The 17,084-nt window shown below is 46.7% G+C and overlaps 1 protein-coding gene across 4 annotated transcripts in view; it reads right to left on the reverse strand.

Moving 5' to 3' along the window:
* LOC140407971 (calcium/calmodulin-dependent protein kinase kinase 2-like) overlaps positions 1–17,084 on the reverse strand; it is a 217,390-nt gene that overhangs the window by 163,966 nt on the left and 36,340 nt on the right. For 3 of the 4 annotated variants that reach the window (XM_072495131.1, XM_072495132.1, XM_072495130.1), the window contains exon 2: positions 10,462–11,032. The exons of the other annotated variant lie outside the window; for it this stretch is intronic. In XM_072495131.1, the coding sequence (XP_072351232.1) occupies positions 10,462–10,980 (519 nt within the window). In that variant the 5' untranslated portion in view covers positions 10,981–11,032. The remainder of the gene's footprint in view (positions 1–10,461; positions 11,033–17,084) is intronic. 4 annotated transcript variants of the gene reach the window in all.

Consider the following 17,084-nt stretch of genomic DNA (forward strand, 5'->3'; position numbering starts at 1 on the left):
GGCTTGAAAGGATACTGGAGAGGGAGGGAGAGGATCCAGTTGTTGTGGTCCATGTCGGTACCAACAACATAGGCAAGTCTAGGAAAGAGGACCTGTTTAGAGATTATAAAGAGCTAGGATTCAAATTAAAAAACAGGTCCTCAAGGGTCATAATCTCCGGATTACTGCCCGAGCCACGTGCAAATTGGCATAGGGAGGCAAGAATAAGGGAAGTTAACACGTGGCTGAAAGAGTGGTGTGGGAAAGAGGGGTTCCTTTTCATGGGACACTGGCATCAGTTTTGGGACAGGGGGGACCTATACCGTTGGGATGGTCTCCACCTGAACCGAGCTGGGACCAGTGTTCTGGCGAAAAGAGTAAATAGGGTGGTCAATAGGACTTTAAACTAAAGATTGGGGGGGAAGGGAAAGTCAGGGAACCAAGAGGTGAAGTAATCAGTGGGAAGCGTAGCTGCTTAGGAATACAAAAAAGCACGAAAAGACAAAACTCAGGAGAGGTTACGATAGTCCCCATCCCACAAAATATGACACAGTGTATGGAAAGGCTCAGTAAACCAAGGTCCACCACACTAAGAAAACAAAAAGGGACGGTCAATAGGGAATTAAAGGTGCTATATTTAAATGCGCGCAGTGTACGGAACAAGGTAGATGAGCTTGTGGCCCAGATTGTGACTGGCAGGTATGATGTGGTAGGCATCACAGAGACATGGTTGCAGGGGGTTCAGGACTGGCATTTAAACATCCAGGGATTCACAACCTATTGAAAAGACAGAGAGGTAGGCAGAGGGGGCGGGGTTGCCTTGTTAATTAGGAATGAAATTAAATCAATAGCATTAAACGACATAGGGTCAGATGATGTGGAGTCTGTGTGGGTAGAGTTGAGGAACCACAAAGGCAAAAAAAACATAATGGGAGTTATGTACAGGCCTCCTAACAGTGGTCAGGACCAGGGGCACAAAATGCACCATGAAATAGAAAGTGCATGTCAGAAAGGCAAGGTCACAGTGATCATGGGGGACTTCAATATGCAGGTGGACTGGGTAAATAATGCTGCCAGTGGACCCAAGGAAAGGGACTTCATTGAATGTTTACAGGAGGGCTTTTTGGAACAGCTTGTGATGGAGCCCACGAGGGAACAGGCCATTCTGGACTTAGTGTTATGTAATGAGCCAGACTTGATTAAAGATCTTAAAGTAAGGGAGCACTTAGGAGGCAGCGATCATAATATGGGAGAATTCAATCTCCAATTTGAAAGAAAGAAGGTAGAATCAGATGTAAAGGTGTTACAGTTAAATAAAGGTAACTACAGGGGCATGAGGGAGGAACTGACGGAAATCGACTGGGAGCAGAGCCTAGTGGGAAAGACAGTAGAACAGCAATGGCAGGAGTTTCTGGGAGTAATTGAGGACACAGTACAGAGGTTCATCCCAAAGAAAAGAAAGGTTATCAGAGGGGGGATTGGGCAGCCATTGCTGACAAAGGAAGTTAGGGAATGCATCAAAGCAAAAGAGAAAGCCTATAATGTGGCAAAGAGTAGTGGGAAGTCAGAAGATTGGGAAGGCTACAAAAACAAACAGAGGATAACAAAGAGAGAAATAAGGAAAGAGAGAATCAAATATGAAGGTAGGCTAGCCAGTAACATTGAGAATGATAGTAAAAGTTTCTTTAAATACATTAAAAACAAACGGGAGGCAAAAGTTGACATTGGGCCGCTCCAAAATGACGCTGGTAATCTAGTGATGGGAGACAAGGAAATAGCTGAGGAACTAAATAAGTACTTTGCGTCAGTCTTCACAGTAGAAGACATGAGTAATATCCCAACAATTCCGGAGAGTCAGGGGGCAGAGTTGAATATGGTAGCTATCACAAAGGAGAAAGTGCTAGAGAAACTAAGAGGTCTAAAAATTGATAAATCTCCGGGCCCAGATGGGCTACATCCTAGAGTTCTAAAGGAGATAGCTGAAGAAATGGAGGCGTTAGTTATGATCTTTCAAAACTCACTGGAGTCAGGGAAAGTCCCAGAGGATTGGAAAATCGCTGTTGTAACCCCCCTGTTCAAGAAGGGAACAAGGAAAAAGATGGAAAATTAAAGGCAATTAGCCTAACCTCGGTTGTTGGCAAGATTCTAGAATCCATTGTTAAGGATGAGATTTCTAAATTCTTGGAAGTGCAGGGTCGGATTAGGACAAGTCAGCATGGATTTAGTAAGGGGAGGTCGTGCCTGACAAACCTGTTAGAGTTCTTTGAAGAGATAACAAATAGGTTAGACCAAGGAGAGCAAATGGATGTTATCTATCTTGACTTCCAAAAGGCCTTTGATAAGGTGCCTCACGGGAGACTGCTGAGTAAAATAAGGGCCCATGGCATTCGAGGCAAGGTACTAACATGGATTGACGATTGGCTGTCAGGCAGAAGGCAGAGAGTTGGGATAAAAGGTTCTTTTTCGGAATGGCAACTGGTGACGAGTGGTGTCCCGCAGGGTTCAGTGTTGGGGCCACAGCTGTTCTCTTTATATATTAACGATCTAGGTGACGGCACTGGGGGCATTCTGGCTAAGTTTGCCGATGATACAAAGATAGGTGGAGGGGCAGGTAGTATGGAGGAGGTGGGGAGGCTGCAGAAAGATTTAGACAGTTTAGGAGAGTGGTCCAAGAAATGGCTGATGAAATTCAACGTGGGCAAGTGCGAGGTCTTGCACTTTGGAAAAAAGAATAGAAACGTGGACTATTTTCTAAACGGTGACAAAATTCATAATGCTGAAGTGCAAAGGGACTTGGGAGTCCTAGTCCAGGATTCTCTAAAGGTAAACTTGCAGGTTGAGTCCGTAATTAAGAAAGCAAATGCAATGTTGTCATTCATCTCAAGAGGCTTGGAATATAAAAGCAGGGATGTACTTCTGAAGCTTTATAAAGCATTAGTTAGGCCCCATTTAGAATACTGTGAGCAATTTTGGGCCCCACACCTCAGGAAGGATATACTGGCACTGGAGCGGGTCCAGCGGAGATTCACACGGATTATCCCAGGAATGGTAGGCCTAACATACGATGAGCTTCTGAGGATCCTGGGATTATATTCATTGGAGTTTAGGAGGTTGAGGGGAGATCTAATAGAAACTTACAAGATAATGAATGGCTTAGATAGGGTGGATGTAGGGAAGTTGTTTCCATTAGCAGGGGAGACTAGGACCCGGGGGCACAGCCTTAGAATAAAAGGGAGTCACTTTAGAACAGAGATGAGGAGAAATTTCTTCAGCCAGAGAGTGGTGGGTCTGTGGAATTCATTGCCACAGAGGGTGGTGGAGGCCGGGACGTTGAGTGTCTTTAAGACAGAAGTTGATAAATTCTTGATTTCTCGAGGAATTAAGGGCTATGGAGAGAGCGCGGGTAAATGGAGTTGAAATCAGCCATGATTGAATGGTGGAGTGGACTCGATGGGCCGAATGGCCTTACTTCCGCTCCTATGTCTTATGGTCTTATGAACTGTTCACTCGCACAGTGCAGTAAAGTCAAAGCTGACGTTATAAAGTCAAAACAGGGTATCAATTCATAAACATAAGTGCTGTAGTGATATGTGTACATGTAGACAAGTAAGTGGTTAATTATTACATCTCAGTGTAACACAACCACTATAGGGCACCACTAGTTCCCACAATAATGGTGCATGGTAAAATAGGACTGAGTCAGCACGGCTTTGTCAAAGGGAGCTTGTGTCTGACAAATCTGTTAGAGTTCTTTGAGGAGGTAACAAGGAAGTTAGACAAAGGAGAACCAGTGAACGTGATTTATTTAGATTTCCAGAAAACCTTTGACAAGGTGCCGCATAGGAGACTGTTAAATAAGTTAAAAGCCCATGGTGTTAAGGGTATGATTCTGGCATGGATAGAGGATTGGCTGACTGGCAGAAGGCAGAGAGTGGGGATAAAAGGGTCTTTTTCAGGATGGCAGCCGGTGACTAGTGGTGTGCCTCAGGGGTCTGTGCTGGGACCACAACTTTTCATGATATATATTAATGATCTGGATGAAGGAACTGAAGGCAGTGTTGCTCAGTTTGCAGATGATACAAAGATCGGTAGAGGGACAGGTAGTATTGAGGAAGCAAGGGGGCTATAGAAGGTTTTGGACAAGCTAGGAGAGTGGGAAATGAAGTGGCAAATGAAATACAATGTGGAAAAGTGTGAGGTTATGCACTTTGGAAGGAGGAATTTAGGCATAGACTATTTTCTAAATGGGGAAATGCTTAGGAAATCAGAAGCACAAAGGGACTTGGGAGTCCTTGCTTACGATTCTCTTAAGGCTAACGCGCAGGTTCAGTCAGCAGTTAAGAAGGCAAATGCAATGTTAGCATTCATGGTCAAGAGGGCTAGAATACAAGACCAGGGAGGTACTTCTGAGGCTGAATAAGACTCTGGTCAGACCCCATTTGGAGTATTGTGAGCAGTTTTGGGCCCTGTATCTAAGGAAGGATGTGCTGGCCTTGGAAAGGGTCCAGAGGAGGTTCACAAGAATTATCTCTGGAATGAAGAACTTGTCTTATGAGGAACAGTTGAGAACTCTGGGTCTGTACTTGTTGGGAGTTTAGAAGGATGAGGGGCTATCTTATTTAAACTTACAGGATATTGCGAGGCCTGGATAGAGTAGACGTGTAGAGGACGTTTCCACCTGTAGGAAAAACGAGAACCAGAGGACACCATCTGAGACTAAAGGGACGATCCTTTAAAACAGAGATGAGGGGAAATTTCTTCAGCCAGAGGGTGGTGAATCTGTGGAACTCTTTGGCGCAGAAGGCTGTAGAGGCCAAATCACTGAGTGTAGTAAAGTCAAGGACTGTCTGGAGTGTGAATTATAGTTTGAATCCAACATTTGTAAGTTACATATTTCAGTGATAAGAAATTAGCACCAGAAGATTCTAAAAACAGAGAGGCATTAATGGTCTAGCTCTGCTGCTTCTTTCAGCAATATTTTTCGTTTGGGTGTTCCTTCCTCACCATTCTCCCTTTCCTTTCTGAAAACTTTCACTCCTTGTGGGATATTGTTGCATGTGCTGGATATGCTTTGATGCCATAACCAGAGTGCATTTAAAGTTTTGGAAGCTTTTCTAACCAAAAGGTGGAAAGAGGTCACAGCCAAGCTCAATTCTGCCCTCACCCAATGGGTATGTATGAATTTCTATCAAGGATAACTAAAGAGTGAAATTCTTGGGAGCTCTGGCAGGGCTAGTGCTCCAGCTTCACAATAACTGGTTTTCAAGCTAACATTTTGATGTTCAGTCGTGGGGAAAACTCAACTCAGAGAGATTAGTCACTAAAGAAACAAGGCAAACAGCATGCAACATTGTAGCTCCTATGATTTACGTGATGCACTCAGCCATTTTGTAACACTTTCCACGCAATGCAGTCAGGCACCTGGAAGAAACTCTCACAACAATTCAATCAGTTAATCCACAGAGTAAGAGAGAGAAGCCGATCCAGGAGGCCCCAAGGATCAACATGAATGTATTTCTGGTTTTCTATACGGGTTGCTGATCTAATACAGAGTCGACAATACAGTTTGCATTATTGAGAATGAAAATTTTCCAGAATGTCCAGTGCTATTTGCTAAAATAGATGATTAAATGTTGACCAGCATGTCTCTCAGATTTATGGACTACATTTCAAGCTTTGAATATTTTGTAACAGTAGACATTGGTTTTGAAAACAAACCCTTGAAATATTTCACATTTGTTTTCCAACAGTGACTATTCAGGGTTTGCCCAACGACTTTGGAATTCCTCTTTGTACAATATTAATTATTTTCATACAACTAGCGAAAAGGTATTTTTCAGCTCTTTGGGGTACAGGTGGATATGCGGGGTTTGTGTGCTAAAAGGGGACTTCTGGGTTTTTCCTGGGGCCGGGCAAGGGGGAAAGGGACCCGGGCGGAGGCCTCCACGCTGGCCGGTTTAAGCCGGCCAGTGAACGGGAGTGAGGTGGGGGGAGGGGCTGCGCCCATTGGACCCTGCCAGAACAGGGTCCGAGTGGTCTAGCCGGGGTGGAATTTGGGGGGGGAAGGAACAAAGGTTGGGGGGAGGAGTTTTACAAGAGGAAGTGGAGGGGGAGGAGTTGGGGAGGGGGGGGGGGTTTACAACTCTTGGCTGTCATTTACGGTACTCTTTTGGAGGTTTGATGGTATTGAATGTTGTCGTGGGGGCGACTCTATCAGTTAATGGGGGCCATGGGCGATTCCGGACTCCTTTTTCTTTTACGCTATTTTTTTCCTCCAACCAAGGGAGGGTTTGTTTTATTTGAGGCATATATTGACAGTTGGGTGGGGTGGTGGGAGGATGGGATCATTGATGTTAAGGGTATTGACTTTGTATTTGTTACCGTTTGTTGCCTGTTGGTGGGGTGTACATTTTGAAGGAAAATGTGAAAATGGAGAATAAAAACATTTTTTAAAAAGGTATTGTTCAGATACAATAGCATAATATGGAGTCCAATGCAAGCCCAAATAACCATACCTGTGGTAGGTGGCTGTAGCTTGAGAAACTATGCTTCATGGCTGCTGGACTGGAATCAGAGCTGCAGACATTGCAGGACACCTGGAAGGACAGTTATCTGGATGCATTGTTCCAGGAGGTAGTTACACCCTTATGTTAAGCAGAACTTTAGAATTGGTCAATGATCAGGGTCAGGAGGGTGCGACTGCAAATCAGGCAGGAGGATCCAGTGTGTAGTGATGAAGGAGGGGACATATTGCATGAGCAAATTGTCCATGGCACCATGGAGCAAGATGACATTCAACTGGGGTAAGCAAAAAGGAATACGGTAGTGATAGGAAACAGTATAGGCAGGGGAATAGATACTGTTCTCTTAGCCGTAACCGAGAGCTCCGAAGCTTCTGCTACTGGTCCAGTGCCAGGGTTAAGGACATTTCCTCATGTTGGAGACAAACCTGGAGTGGAAGGATCCAATTGTTGTGGTCCATGTAGGAACCAACAACATAGCTAGAATGGGGAACGATGTACTGCTGAGACATTGGGGTCCAAGATAATATGTGGAGCTTCAAAGATAATAATCTCTGGACTATTACTCGAGCCACATGCCAATTGGCATAGGATCAAACGGACTACAAAACTAAGCACGTACCTGACTGTGGGAGTTTTGATTCCTTGTGCACTGGCACCAGTACTCAGGATAGGAGAAGCTATTCCTTTGGAATGGGTTCCACTTAAAGTGGGTTGAGATCAGTGTCCTTGCGAATGGTATAATTAGGGGTGTGTATCGGGCTTTAAAGTAAAAGGTGGGTGGGGACGGTACGATTGATAGAAGTTGGGGCAACAAAGCAGTGTTGTCATTTGGGTAAAGACAAACAGGAACAGGAAGGAACAGAGAGTTTGATGGTAATTGTGCATCAGCTAATAAAGTCTATGCAAATAATGATTAAAAGAATAACATTAAACTCATTTTATCCAAATCGGCAAAGGTGGTCTGGAGGATGAGTTTGTAGAATGTTTCCAGAAGCAATATGTTGTGAACTAAATTGGGCTAATGCTATTTGAGATTTAATACTGTGCAATGAGGAAGGGTTTATTAGTAATCTCATAGTAAATAATCCACCTGAAAGAAGAGATCATAATATAATAGAATTCCATATTAAATTTGAAAGTGACTGACACCTGTCCCAAACAAGAATTTTATTTGCTTAAAAAAAGGAAACAGGTTATCAAAGTTTTTCATCTTGAACTCATTTCATTCAGTCCATGTTATCAAAATTTTTCATCTTAAGCTCATCTCACTCAGCTTGCAAGAATTTACCAGCTATAACAGGGGAACAACAATTTATACTGCATGACAAGTGATTGGTTGATTGGGAAGTGGACTCTAATCGTGGAGGTGTTGCCATGGAGAATGCAGCACAAAACAGTTAACTGCCCAGCTTTGTCAAATTCAAACAGGCAGCGCAGTACAGGTCAATTCTGATTGATTTTCGCATGAATGGGCATGTTCATTTTGTATGCAAAGGACAGGCTGTGTGTGTGGCTATGTGTGGCTTCTAGCATGTGCAAGATAGCCACACTGCGAGTCCAACTGACAATCTTAAATTGGTTTTCCCACCTCGTGTGCGGTAGGGCAACATGGTAGCACAAGTGGATAGCACTGTTGCTTCACAATGCCAGGGTCCCAGGTTTGATTCCCCGCTGGGTCATTGTCTGTGCGCAGTCTGCACATTCTCCCCGTATCTGCGTGGGTTTCCTCCGGGTGCTCCGGTTTCCTCCCTGGATTGGCCTTTACCGACCAATTGATAAATTGCCCTTAGTGACCAAAAAGGTTAGGAGGGGTTATCGGGTTACGGGGATAGGGTGGAAGTGAGGGCTTAAGTGGGTCGGTGCAGATTCAATGGGCCGAATGGCCTCCTTCTGCACTGTATGTTCTATATTGGGGCTGATACAGCTGAAGGTGGTGTATAGAGCGCACCTTACAAGGGCGAGGATGAGCCGGCTCTTTTGAGGGGCTAGAAGATGTGTGTGAACTTTGCAGGGCGGAGCCCCGCTAACCACGTTCATATGTTTTGGTCCTGCCCAAAGCTGGAGGATTACTGGAAGGAGGTGTTTCGGTGTTTAGGGTAATCTCTTAGGTGGTGCACGTGAAACTGGACCCGGGCCCTCGGGAGGCCATATTCGTGGTGTCAGATCACCCGGGTTGGAAACAGGTGAGGAGGCAGATGTTGTAGCCTTCGCCTCGTTGATCGCCCGAAGGCGGATCCTGTTAGGGTGGAGATTAACCTCTCTACCCTATGCCCTGGCATGGCGGGGGGGGACCTGCTGGAATTCTTGACGCTTGAAAAGGTCAAATTTGAACTGAGGGGAAGGATGGAGGGGTTCTACAATTCATGGGCGTTATTCATTATGCACTTTTGAGAATTAGATCACATCGAACATTGCGGGGGGGGGCTGGGAGGGAGAGGGACTGTATGTGTTAATGGTGACTGTGGGTGATTCCTGATTCCGTTTTGTCATTTGTTTATGTTAACATGCAGGCCAATGTCTGGGGTTGGGTGGGAGGATGGGATCGTTGTTATTAATATGGTGATTGACATTACATTAATTACTGATTATTGTTTATCGTTGGGTGTAAATTTGGGATAGAATGTGAAAAAGGAAAATTAAAAAATATTTTAAAATAATTTTTAAAAATTGGTTTTCAGTGCAATTCTTTGCACAATCAGGACTGTTGAGCAGGTCCAATGGCTAAATCAAAGGTAATGTTGGTCACGAGAAATGCTTCTTTAATGGAATGACACCTAACCTCTTACCCATTGCATATTTCCAACACGTAGATTATACATTTGCTATTTTAAACCTGCAGCGGTATATAAAAACCTCCTTACACACCTTAATGGCACGGTGGTTAGCAATGTTGCCTCACGGGGGCGGCACATGGCGCAGTGGGTAGCAGTGGACTACGGCGCAGTGGACTACGGCGCTGAGGACCTGGGATCGAATCCCGGCCCTGTGTCACGGTCCGTGTGGAGTTTGCACATTCTCCCCATGTCTGCCTCGGTTTCACCCCCACAACCCAAAGATGCGCAGGTTAGGTGGATTGGCCACGCTAAATTGCCCCTTAATTGGAACAAAAATAATTGCTCTCAATTTATTTTTTTTAAAAAGCAATGTTGCCTCATAGTGCCAGGAACCCGGGTTCAATTCAGGCCTTGGGTGACTGTTTGTGTGGGTTTCCTTCGAGTGTTTCGGTGTCCTCCCACAGTCCAAAGTTGCGCAGGTTAGGTAGATTGGCCAGGCCAATGTTGTTGCCTGTCAGGGAACATACTGACCATTGTTTCCTCAGGCTGGGGAATTTTGAAGAAGAGTGAACATTTTTAAGATAAGGGGCCAATCATTCGGGACTGAGAGGAGGAGAAATGTCTTCACTCAAAGGGTAGTGAATCTTTGGAATTCTTTATCTGAAAGGGTTGTGGTTCCATCATTTAAAAATTTAAGGCTCAGACAGGCAGGTTTATGGTCTCTCAAGGAATCATAGGATATGGTGGGCAGGAAAGTAGAGTTAAGGGCAATGATCAACCATGATTCTACTGAATGGCGAAGCAGGCTCAAGAGGACATAAGACCCACACCTGCTCCAATTTCTTGTTATGTTCTTATAAATGCCAATTTAATTTTCCAGTGCCTTCCAGACGGAGGTCTTGACATTTAAATCATTATGGTGAATCTTTCTTTAATTCACTTCAATGACAGTATTTGCACTTACAGCAAAAAAAGTTTTATTTTCTTCACTGTCAACTGAACTGAAACAATTGCTCAATTCACTGACAATATTAATTTATCAAATTGAGAAACATTTTTGCTTAAAACCAGATTGAACATAGAAACTATTTCAATGAATTTGATCAAAACCACAATTATTCCATGTAAAATCAGTACAGAAAAGCTATTCTGATACATTAATTCATTAAGGAAGATATACCCACTTGTAGATCTGTAATCGACACTCTATGAGACTCCACTGTTGGTCGACGAGGCAACCGAGGAGAAGAATGTGGTGATGTAATCGGAGAATATGGCAAAGAAGGATAAATATAACGTCCATTCATGACTGTACCACTGGCAGCTGATGGAGTTAAATTGGATCTTTCTTGAAGAGATAGCTTCCGATTAGACATATTTAGTTTGACTCGGGGTTGTCGGACATCTTCTGATTGAGCTCTTTCCAATCGTCCCAAAGCCTTATCACAGGACATTCTGACCACTTCATTACTCTCTTGCATAGGTTCATCTTCCAGCATTTCTTCTTCGTTTTGTCCGAGTTCACTGTCAGTAGTACTCTGATCATATTCGGTCACAATGATGAAAGACTCCATGCCTAAGTTAATGGTCAAGGATGACAGACTACAACTAATATCTAGCTGCTCTTCACTGTTGTTGCCACATTGCTCTTCCCTGCTTGCAGGCCTTTTGGTAGCCGATCTGCTGGAGACACATGATGACATGGTGCTTCTCCTTGATTTATCCACATGGATAGGTCATGTGACCTAGAGCTACCTATAAAAATAATATAAACTGGTTAAGAAAAACATTTCGAACACATTAGCTTTTACATGAATTGTCCAATGAGAACATACTACCACTATTTTTTATTTAAAAAAAATCTTTTTATTGGCATTTCTCATATTTATAAACAGTTGTGTATACACATCACATTTTTCTCGCCTGCGCTAATTTCCTTTATTATACAGAGGATTAGTTTGTCCTTCGTTTAACTGACCCTACGTGCCTTTCATTGCTCTCTGGATCGGTTTATGGTTCCTCCCCCTTCCTCGTTCAGCCCCCCTCCCCCCCCCCAGCTTCGGCTGTGCTTTTCTTTTATTTTCCGGACAGAGTGGAATCATCTCTCGTGGTTTCCCTGCCTTCCTTCTGCCCCCCCCCCCCCTCCCCACCCCCCCTCCTCCCCGCGCGCCCCCCTCTCCCCCCCCCACGCCCCCCCCCCCCCCCCCCCCCCCGCCCCCGCAGTAGCAAGGAAGCCTTCCTCTGACCCTCGGGTGGCGTACCTAATCTTCTCCAGGTGGAGACATTCCGAAAGGTCAGCCAGTCTGCAGCTGTGGGTGGTGCTGCCAATCGCCAGCTGAGCAGGATTCTCCGGCGTGCAATTAGGGAAGCGAAAGCAAGGGCATTGGCCCCCTTCCCCATGTGTAACTCTGGCTGCTCCGATACCCCGAAGATTGCCACTATTGGGCATGGCTTCACCCTCACCCCCACAACTTTGGACATTGCCTCGGAGAAGGCTGTCCAGAACCCAGCAAGCTTGGGGCATGCCCAAAACATGTGGGTGTGGTTGGCCAGGCCCCTGTGGCACCGCTCACATTTGTCCTCCACCTCTGGGAAGAACCTACTCATTCGGGTTCTGGTCAGGTGCGCTCTGTGCACCACTTTGAGCTGCATTAGGCTAAGCCTTGTGCAGGAGGAGGTGGAGTTCACCCTGCTGAGTGCTTCGCTCCAGAGCCCCATCCTACCTCTGTCCCCAGTTCGTCCTCCCATTTTTGTCTGATCTCGTCCAGTGGAGTCTGGGCTCTGTCCAGTAGCTGTCCGTATATTTTCCCACATAGCCCCCCCCGCCCCTTCTCATTGCTTGTGCCTATCGGGTCCTCCAGTAGTGTGCTTTCTGGGGCCCCAGGGTACCCCACTGTCTCTTTGCGGAGGAAGTGTTTTATTTGGAGGTGTCTCATTTCCTGTCCTTTTGCTAGCCTCCACTTCCTCGTCAGTTCGTCTAGTGTCGCCAGTCTGTGCCCTACGTAGAAGTCCCTGACCGCCAATGTGCCCCCGTCCCCGCGTCCATCTGTTGAAGGTGGTATCTAGCATGGCTGGGGGGGGGAATCTGTGATTGCCGCAGATGGGGGCCATTTTAGTTATCCCGAAGTGTTCTCTGAGCTGGATCCATGTTCTCAGCGTGGCCGCTACCACTGGGCTTGTTGTGTATGTTGTTGAGGGGGGTGGGAGTGCTGCTGTAGCCAGGGCCCGGAGGGTCTTTCCTTTACAGGATGCCTCCTCCATTTGTACCCAATCTGTGTCAGGTTCTTGTACCCATCCCCTCACTCTTTCTGCTGTTGCTGCCCAGTGGTAGTATTGTAGGTTTGGGTAAGGCCAAGCCCCCTTTGATTTTCCTTCTTTGCAGTGTCTGTTTTGGGATTCTCGGGTTCTTATCCCCCCACACAAACGCCATGATTAGACTGTCTACGTTTTGGAAAAAGGTCTTGGGGATGAAGATCGGAATGGATCTAAACAGGAAGAGGAACCTTGGCAGTACATTCATCTTGATCGTCTGCACTCTCCCCACCAGGGAGAGTGGGAGTGAGCCTCACCTTTGAAGGTCTCTTCTTACTTCCTCCACCAGGCTGGTCAGGTTCCACTTGTGGATCTGTGTCCAGTCTCTGGCTATCTTGGCTAAGACCTTCGCCAGCACCTTGGCATCTACATTTAGCAAGGAAATCGATCTGTAAGACCCACACTGCAGGGGATCCTTGTCCGCTTCAGGATCAAGGAGATCAGTGCCCGGGACATCGTCGGGGACAAGGTCCCCCCCTCCCTTGCCTCATTGAAGGTCCTGACTAGCAACGGGTCCAACAGGTCCATATATTCTTTATAGAATTCGACCGGGAAACCATCCGGCCCCGGTGCCTTCCCCGCCTGCATGCTTCCTATCCCTTTGGTCAGCTCCTCCAGCCCAATCGGGGCCCCCAATCCGTCTTCCACCTTTCTAAACCTCAATTGGTCCAGGAAGCGGCCCATCCCTCCCTCCTCCCGTGGGGGCTCGGATCGGTACAATTCCTCGTAAAAGTCCCTGAAGACCCCATTGATGCCAACCCCACTCCGCACCACACTCCCTCCCCTGACCTTAACTCCCCAATCTCCTTAGCTGCGTCCCGCTTCCGAAGCTAATGCGCCAGCATCCTGCTTGCCTTTTGCCCATACTTGTAAATCACCCCCTGGGCCTTCCTCCACTGCACCTCCGCCTTCCTGGTGGTGTGTCTTGTCTTTTATAGTGGTCATGTGATACCCTCTTGTGGTGATGCCACCGCAGGGTGTTCTGATTACCCATTGGTTGTGTCTTGTTCTGATTACCCATTGGTAATGAGGAATTGAACAAACGAATGTGATATAAAATAGTTCAAATATTAGTTACAGTAATGTGGATGTGATCAGTCTAATAGTAGTGAGTTCACAGACAAAGGATTTCAGAAAGCATGGCAAGGAAGGGGGGGGAGGGGTATCTGGTGGAGGATGGGAAAAGGATGCTGGGTAACAAGAGGCCCAGGGTTAATGAATGAGAAGTGTGCCAATTAGGATGTATGGCCAGGTCAGGAGGGGTATAGGATGACCTATGGGAATCGTGTATGTGAAACTTGATGCCATTTGAATGTATTTGCAGAGATCCCTTTGTCTCCGACCTCATTCGTTTTCCAAGGGGTCCAGGAGACTGTTTCTGTGTTCTGTGTCCCTGAGAAGCGAGTCAGCCTTGCAAGTTGGTTAAAATAAATAATACTATACCTACAAATCCATCTCTAGTTTTATTGAGGCCAGACTGACGGGTAAAGAATTCAATATTGTCAGTTACACGTCTGCATATTATTACATCTCCCCTTTTTTTGTGCACTTCTAATGTGGTGATGATAGCTATGGTTGACAGTACTAAAGATAATAACATGATATGCATGACTTGGATATACAGTAGACATGAGAAGGAAAATGTTCATAAGTCCAGTCTTTGGAGTCTCCGTCTCATCCTTGATGACCTTCTGAGAGGTGGCGGAGGAGATGCCGGTGTCTTGATAGTTGTGTGGGAGTCACGACTGGTGGACTCGTGGTTCGTGGTGTCTTGAGGTGGCGCTTCAACAGACGGCAGTGGAGGGGGAATTGTTCGTGGGCGTATGATTTTCCGAAGTGCCCTTCGATTTCTTCGAATGATAGTGCCGTCAGCCGTTTTTAATCACGTAGGATCTGGGCGCAGCCTGCCGAATGATGACAGCTGGGGCAGACCACCCGCCATCGGGTATTTTGATCCTGGCGGTGTCTGCTGGGGATAGCGTGTCCAGATCGGTGGCATGTGCGTCATAGTGATGTTTCTGACTGTCACGAAGCTGTTGGATCTTTTGTAGTACCGGTAGGTGATCTGGGTTGGGCAGATGTAGGGCCGGAAGCGTTGTTCTCAGATCCCTGTTCATCAGCAGTTGAGCTGGTGACATGCCAGCTGATAAGGGAGTCGCCCGGTACGATAGTAGTGCAAGGTGAATGTCGGAGGCGGAGTCCGAGGATTTGTGGATAAGTTGTTTGATGATGTGCATCCCCTTTTCGACTTTGCCATTGGACTGTGTGGACTGGAGGCAACGTGCTTGAAGTTGTAGCCTTTAGCAAACGTGATCCATTCTCGACTGTAGAAGCACAGTCCATTGTCGCTCATGACAGTATTCGGGATACCATGCCGCGAAAACGTCTCTTGGCACGCTTTGATGACGGTCTTTGAGGTGAGGTCGGACAGCTTCAGCACCTCAGGATAGTTTGAGAAGCAATCAATGAGTAGTATGTAGTCGCGACCATTCGCGTGGAATAGGTCAATGCTGACCTTGGACCATGGAGAGGTTTCCAAGTTGTGTTGTTGAAGCGTCTCCTTACCCTGTGCTGGTTGGAACTTCTGACAGGTCTCGCAGTCCAGGACCATGTCCGTGATGTCCTGGTTGATGCCGGGCCAGTAGACGGCTTGACGGTCCCTGCGTCTGCATTTTTCTATGCCCAGGTGTCCCTCGTGAATTTGCCGCAATACCATGTGCTTGAGTTGGCTCTGTTGTCAAAGAGCTGTCTGAGTTTGTCTCTGAACTTAACTAGGTAGATACAGTAGCTACTCCTTGTACCATGTGTTGTTATGTTACTTTGAGTAACATAAGCCGCTACTTGGTGTAGGCGCTGTTGAAGAATACTCCAGACCTCGAGGTAAGTTGAACGTATTTATTGAGCAATTAACCAAGCTCCTACACTCTACTGATCTGATTCTAGTAACACGGTACACTCTACTAACTATATGAACTTACTCTAGACCACATGTAGTGGCGTGACAGCGATGCTTACTACACATGTCTTGCTTTCTAGGTTTCTGCCAGTGGAAGGGGGAAGAGGGCCTATGTGTCTGGTCTTTTATAGTGGTTGTGGGATGCCCTCTTGTGGTGATGCCACCGCTGAGTGTTCTGATTACCCATTGGTTGTGTCTTGTTCTGATTACCCATTGGTTACATGTCTGCATATCATTACAATAACCAGAGTGTGTCAGCAGTTACGCTCAGAGATTTGAAAAATGGTATAAAGGCAGAATTAAAAGGCTCTATCTGAATGCAAGTGGCATTTGTAACAAACAGCTCAAATAGAAATAAATCTGTATGATTTTATAATCATTAGAGAGATATGGCTGCAAGATGACAAAGACTGGTACCAGAATATTCAACGTTAAATGGCATTTAAGAAGGATAGTAGGCTAGGGAAGGTGGAGAGGTAACTCTGTCATTTAAGGATGACATTAATAAAAGGGGAGAGAGATGATCTTCGTTCTAAATATCAAAATGTAGAATCAGTTTGGGGGGAGAGAAGGAATAGTAAAAGGTAGAAAATCACTTGTGGGAATAGTTTGTAAGCCCCCAAAAAGTAACCACACTGTAAAATGTGTACAGGAAGAAATAATGGGGGCTTGTGAGAAAGGTGCGGTGATAATCATGGGTGATTTTAATTTACATATAGTTTGGGCAAATGAGATTGGTAAAGGTAGCCTGGAAGAGGAGTTCATCGAGTTTTTTCAGGACAATTTCTTAGAGTAGCACATGCTGGAGCCAATCATGGACCAGGCTATTCCAATTACGCATAACGAGACAGAATTAATTAATAACATAGTAAAGTCGTCCCTACATAGAAGTGACCATAACATGATTGAATTTTGCATTCCATCCAAGGGAGAGATGGGTGAATCCTCAGGCGCGATTCTCCGAGTCCCGCGCCAGGCCGGAGAATCGCCGCAACCGCGCCATGCCGCCCCGACGCAGGAGCGCGATTCTCCGAGGTGCGGAGAATTGGCAGCATTTGCGTCAGCGCGTTTGGCGTGGCGCCGGTCGCTGTATGAGGCCGGGCCACCGATTCTCCGGCCCGCATGGGCCGAGCAGAAACGGCAGAGTCCCGCCGGCGCCGTTCACCCCTGGTCGCTGCCGGCGGGAACTCTGCGCGCAGGGCAGCCTGGGGGAAAGCACTCCTTCACTGGGGGGGGGGGGGGTCCGATGGGGTCTGGCCCGCGATCGGGGCTCACCGATCGGCGGGCCTGCCCCCCCCCCCCCCCCCCCCCGGCCCCAGAACCCCCGCGCCATGTTGCGTCGGGCCCGGAACGTTGAAGAAGTCCCCCACACATGCGCGGCGCCCATTTGGTGCCGGGAAGGGAGGCTGGAGTGGCGTGAACTGCTCCAGCGCCGCGCAGGCCCCTGTGGGGGACAGAATCGGTAGTCCCTGCGCCTGTTTCAGGCCGTCATGAAACGCAACGGTGCTCACGGTGGCACGAACACTTAGTCTCCATTTT

Source organism: Scyliorhinus torazame, chromosome 1 (genome assembly GCF_047496885.1).
Source record: "Scyliorhinus torazame isolate Kashiwa2021f chromosome 1, sScyTor2.1, whole genome shotgun sequence".
NCBI classification, from domain to species: Eukaryota; Metazoa; Chordata; class Chondrichthyes; order Carcharhiniformes; family Scyliorhinidae; genus Scyliorhinus; species Scyliorhinus torazame.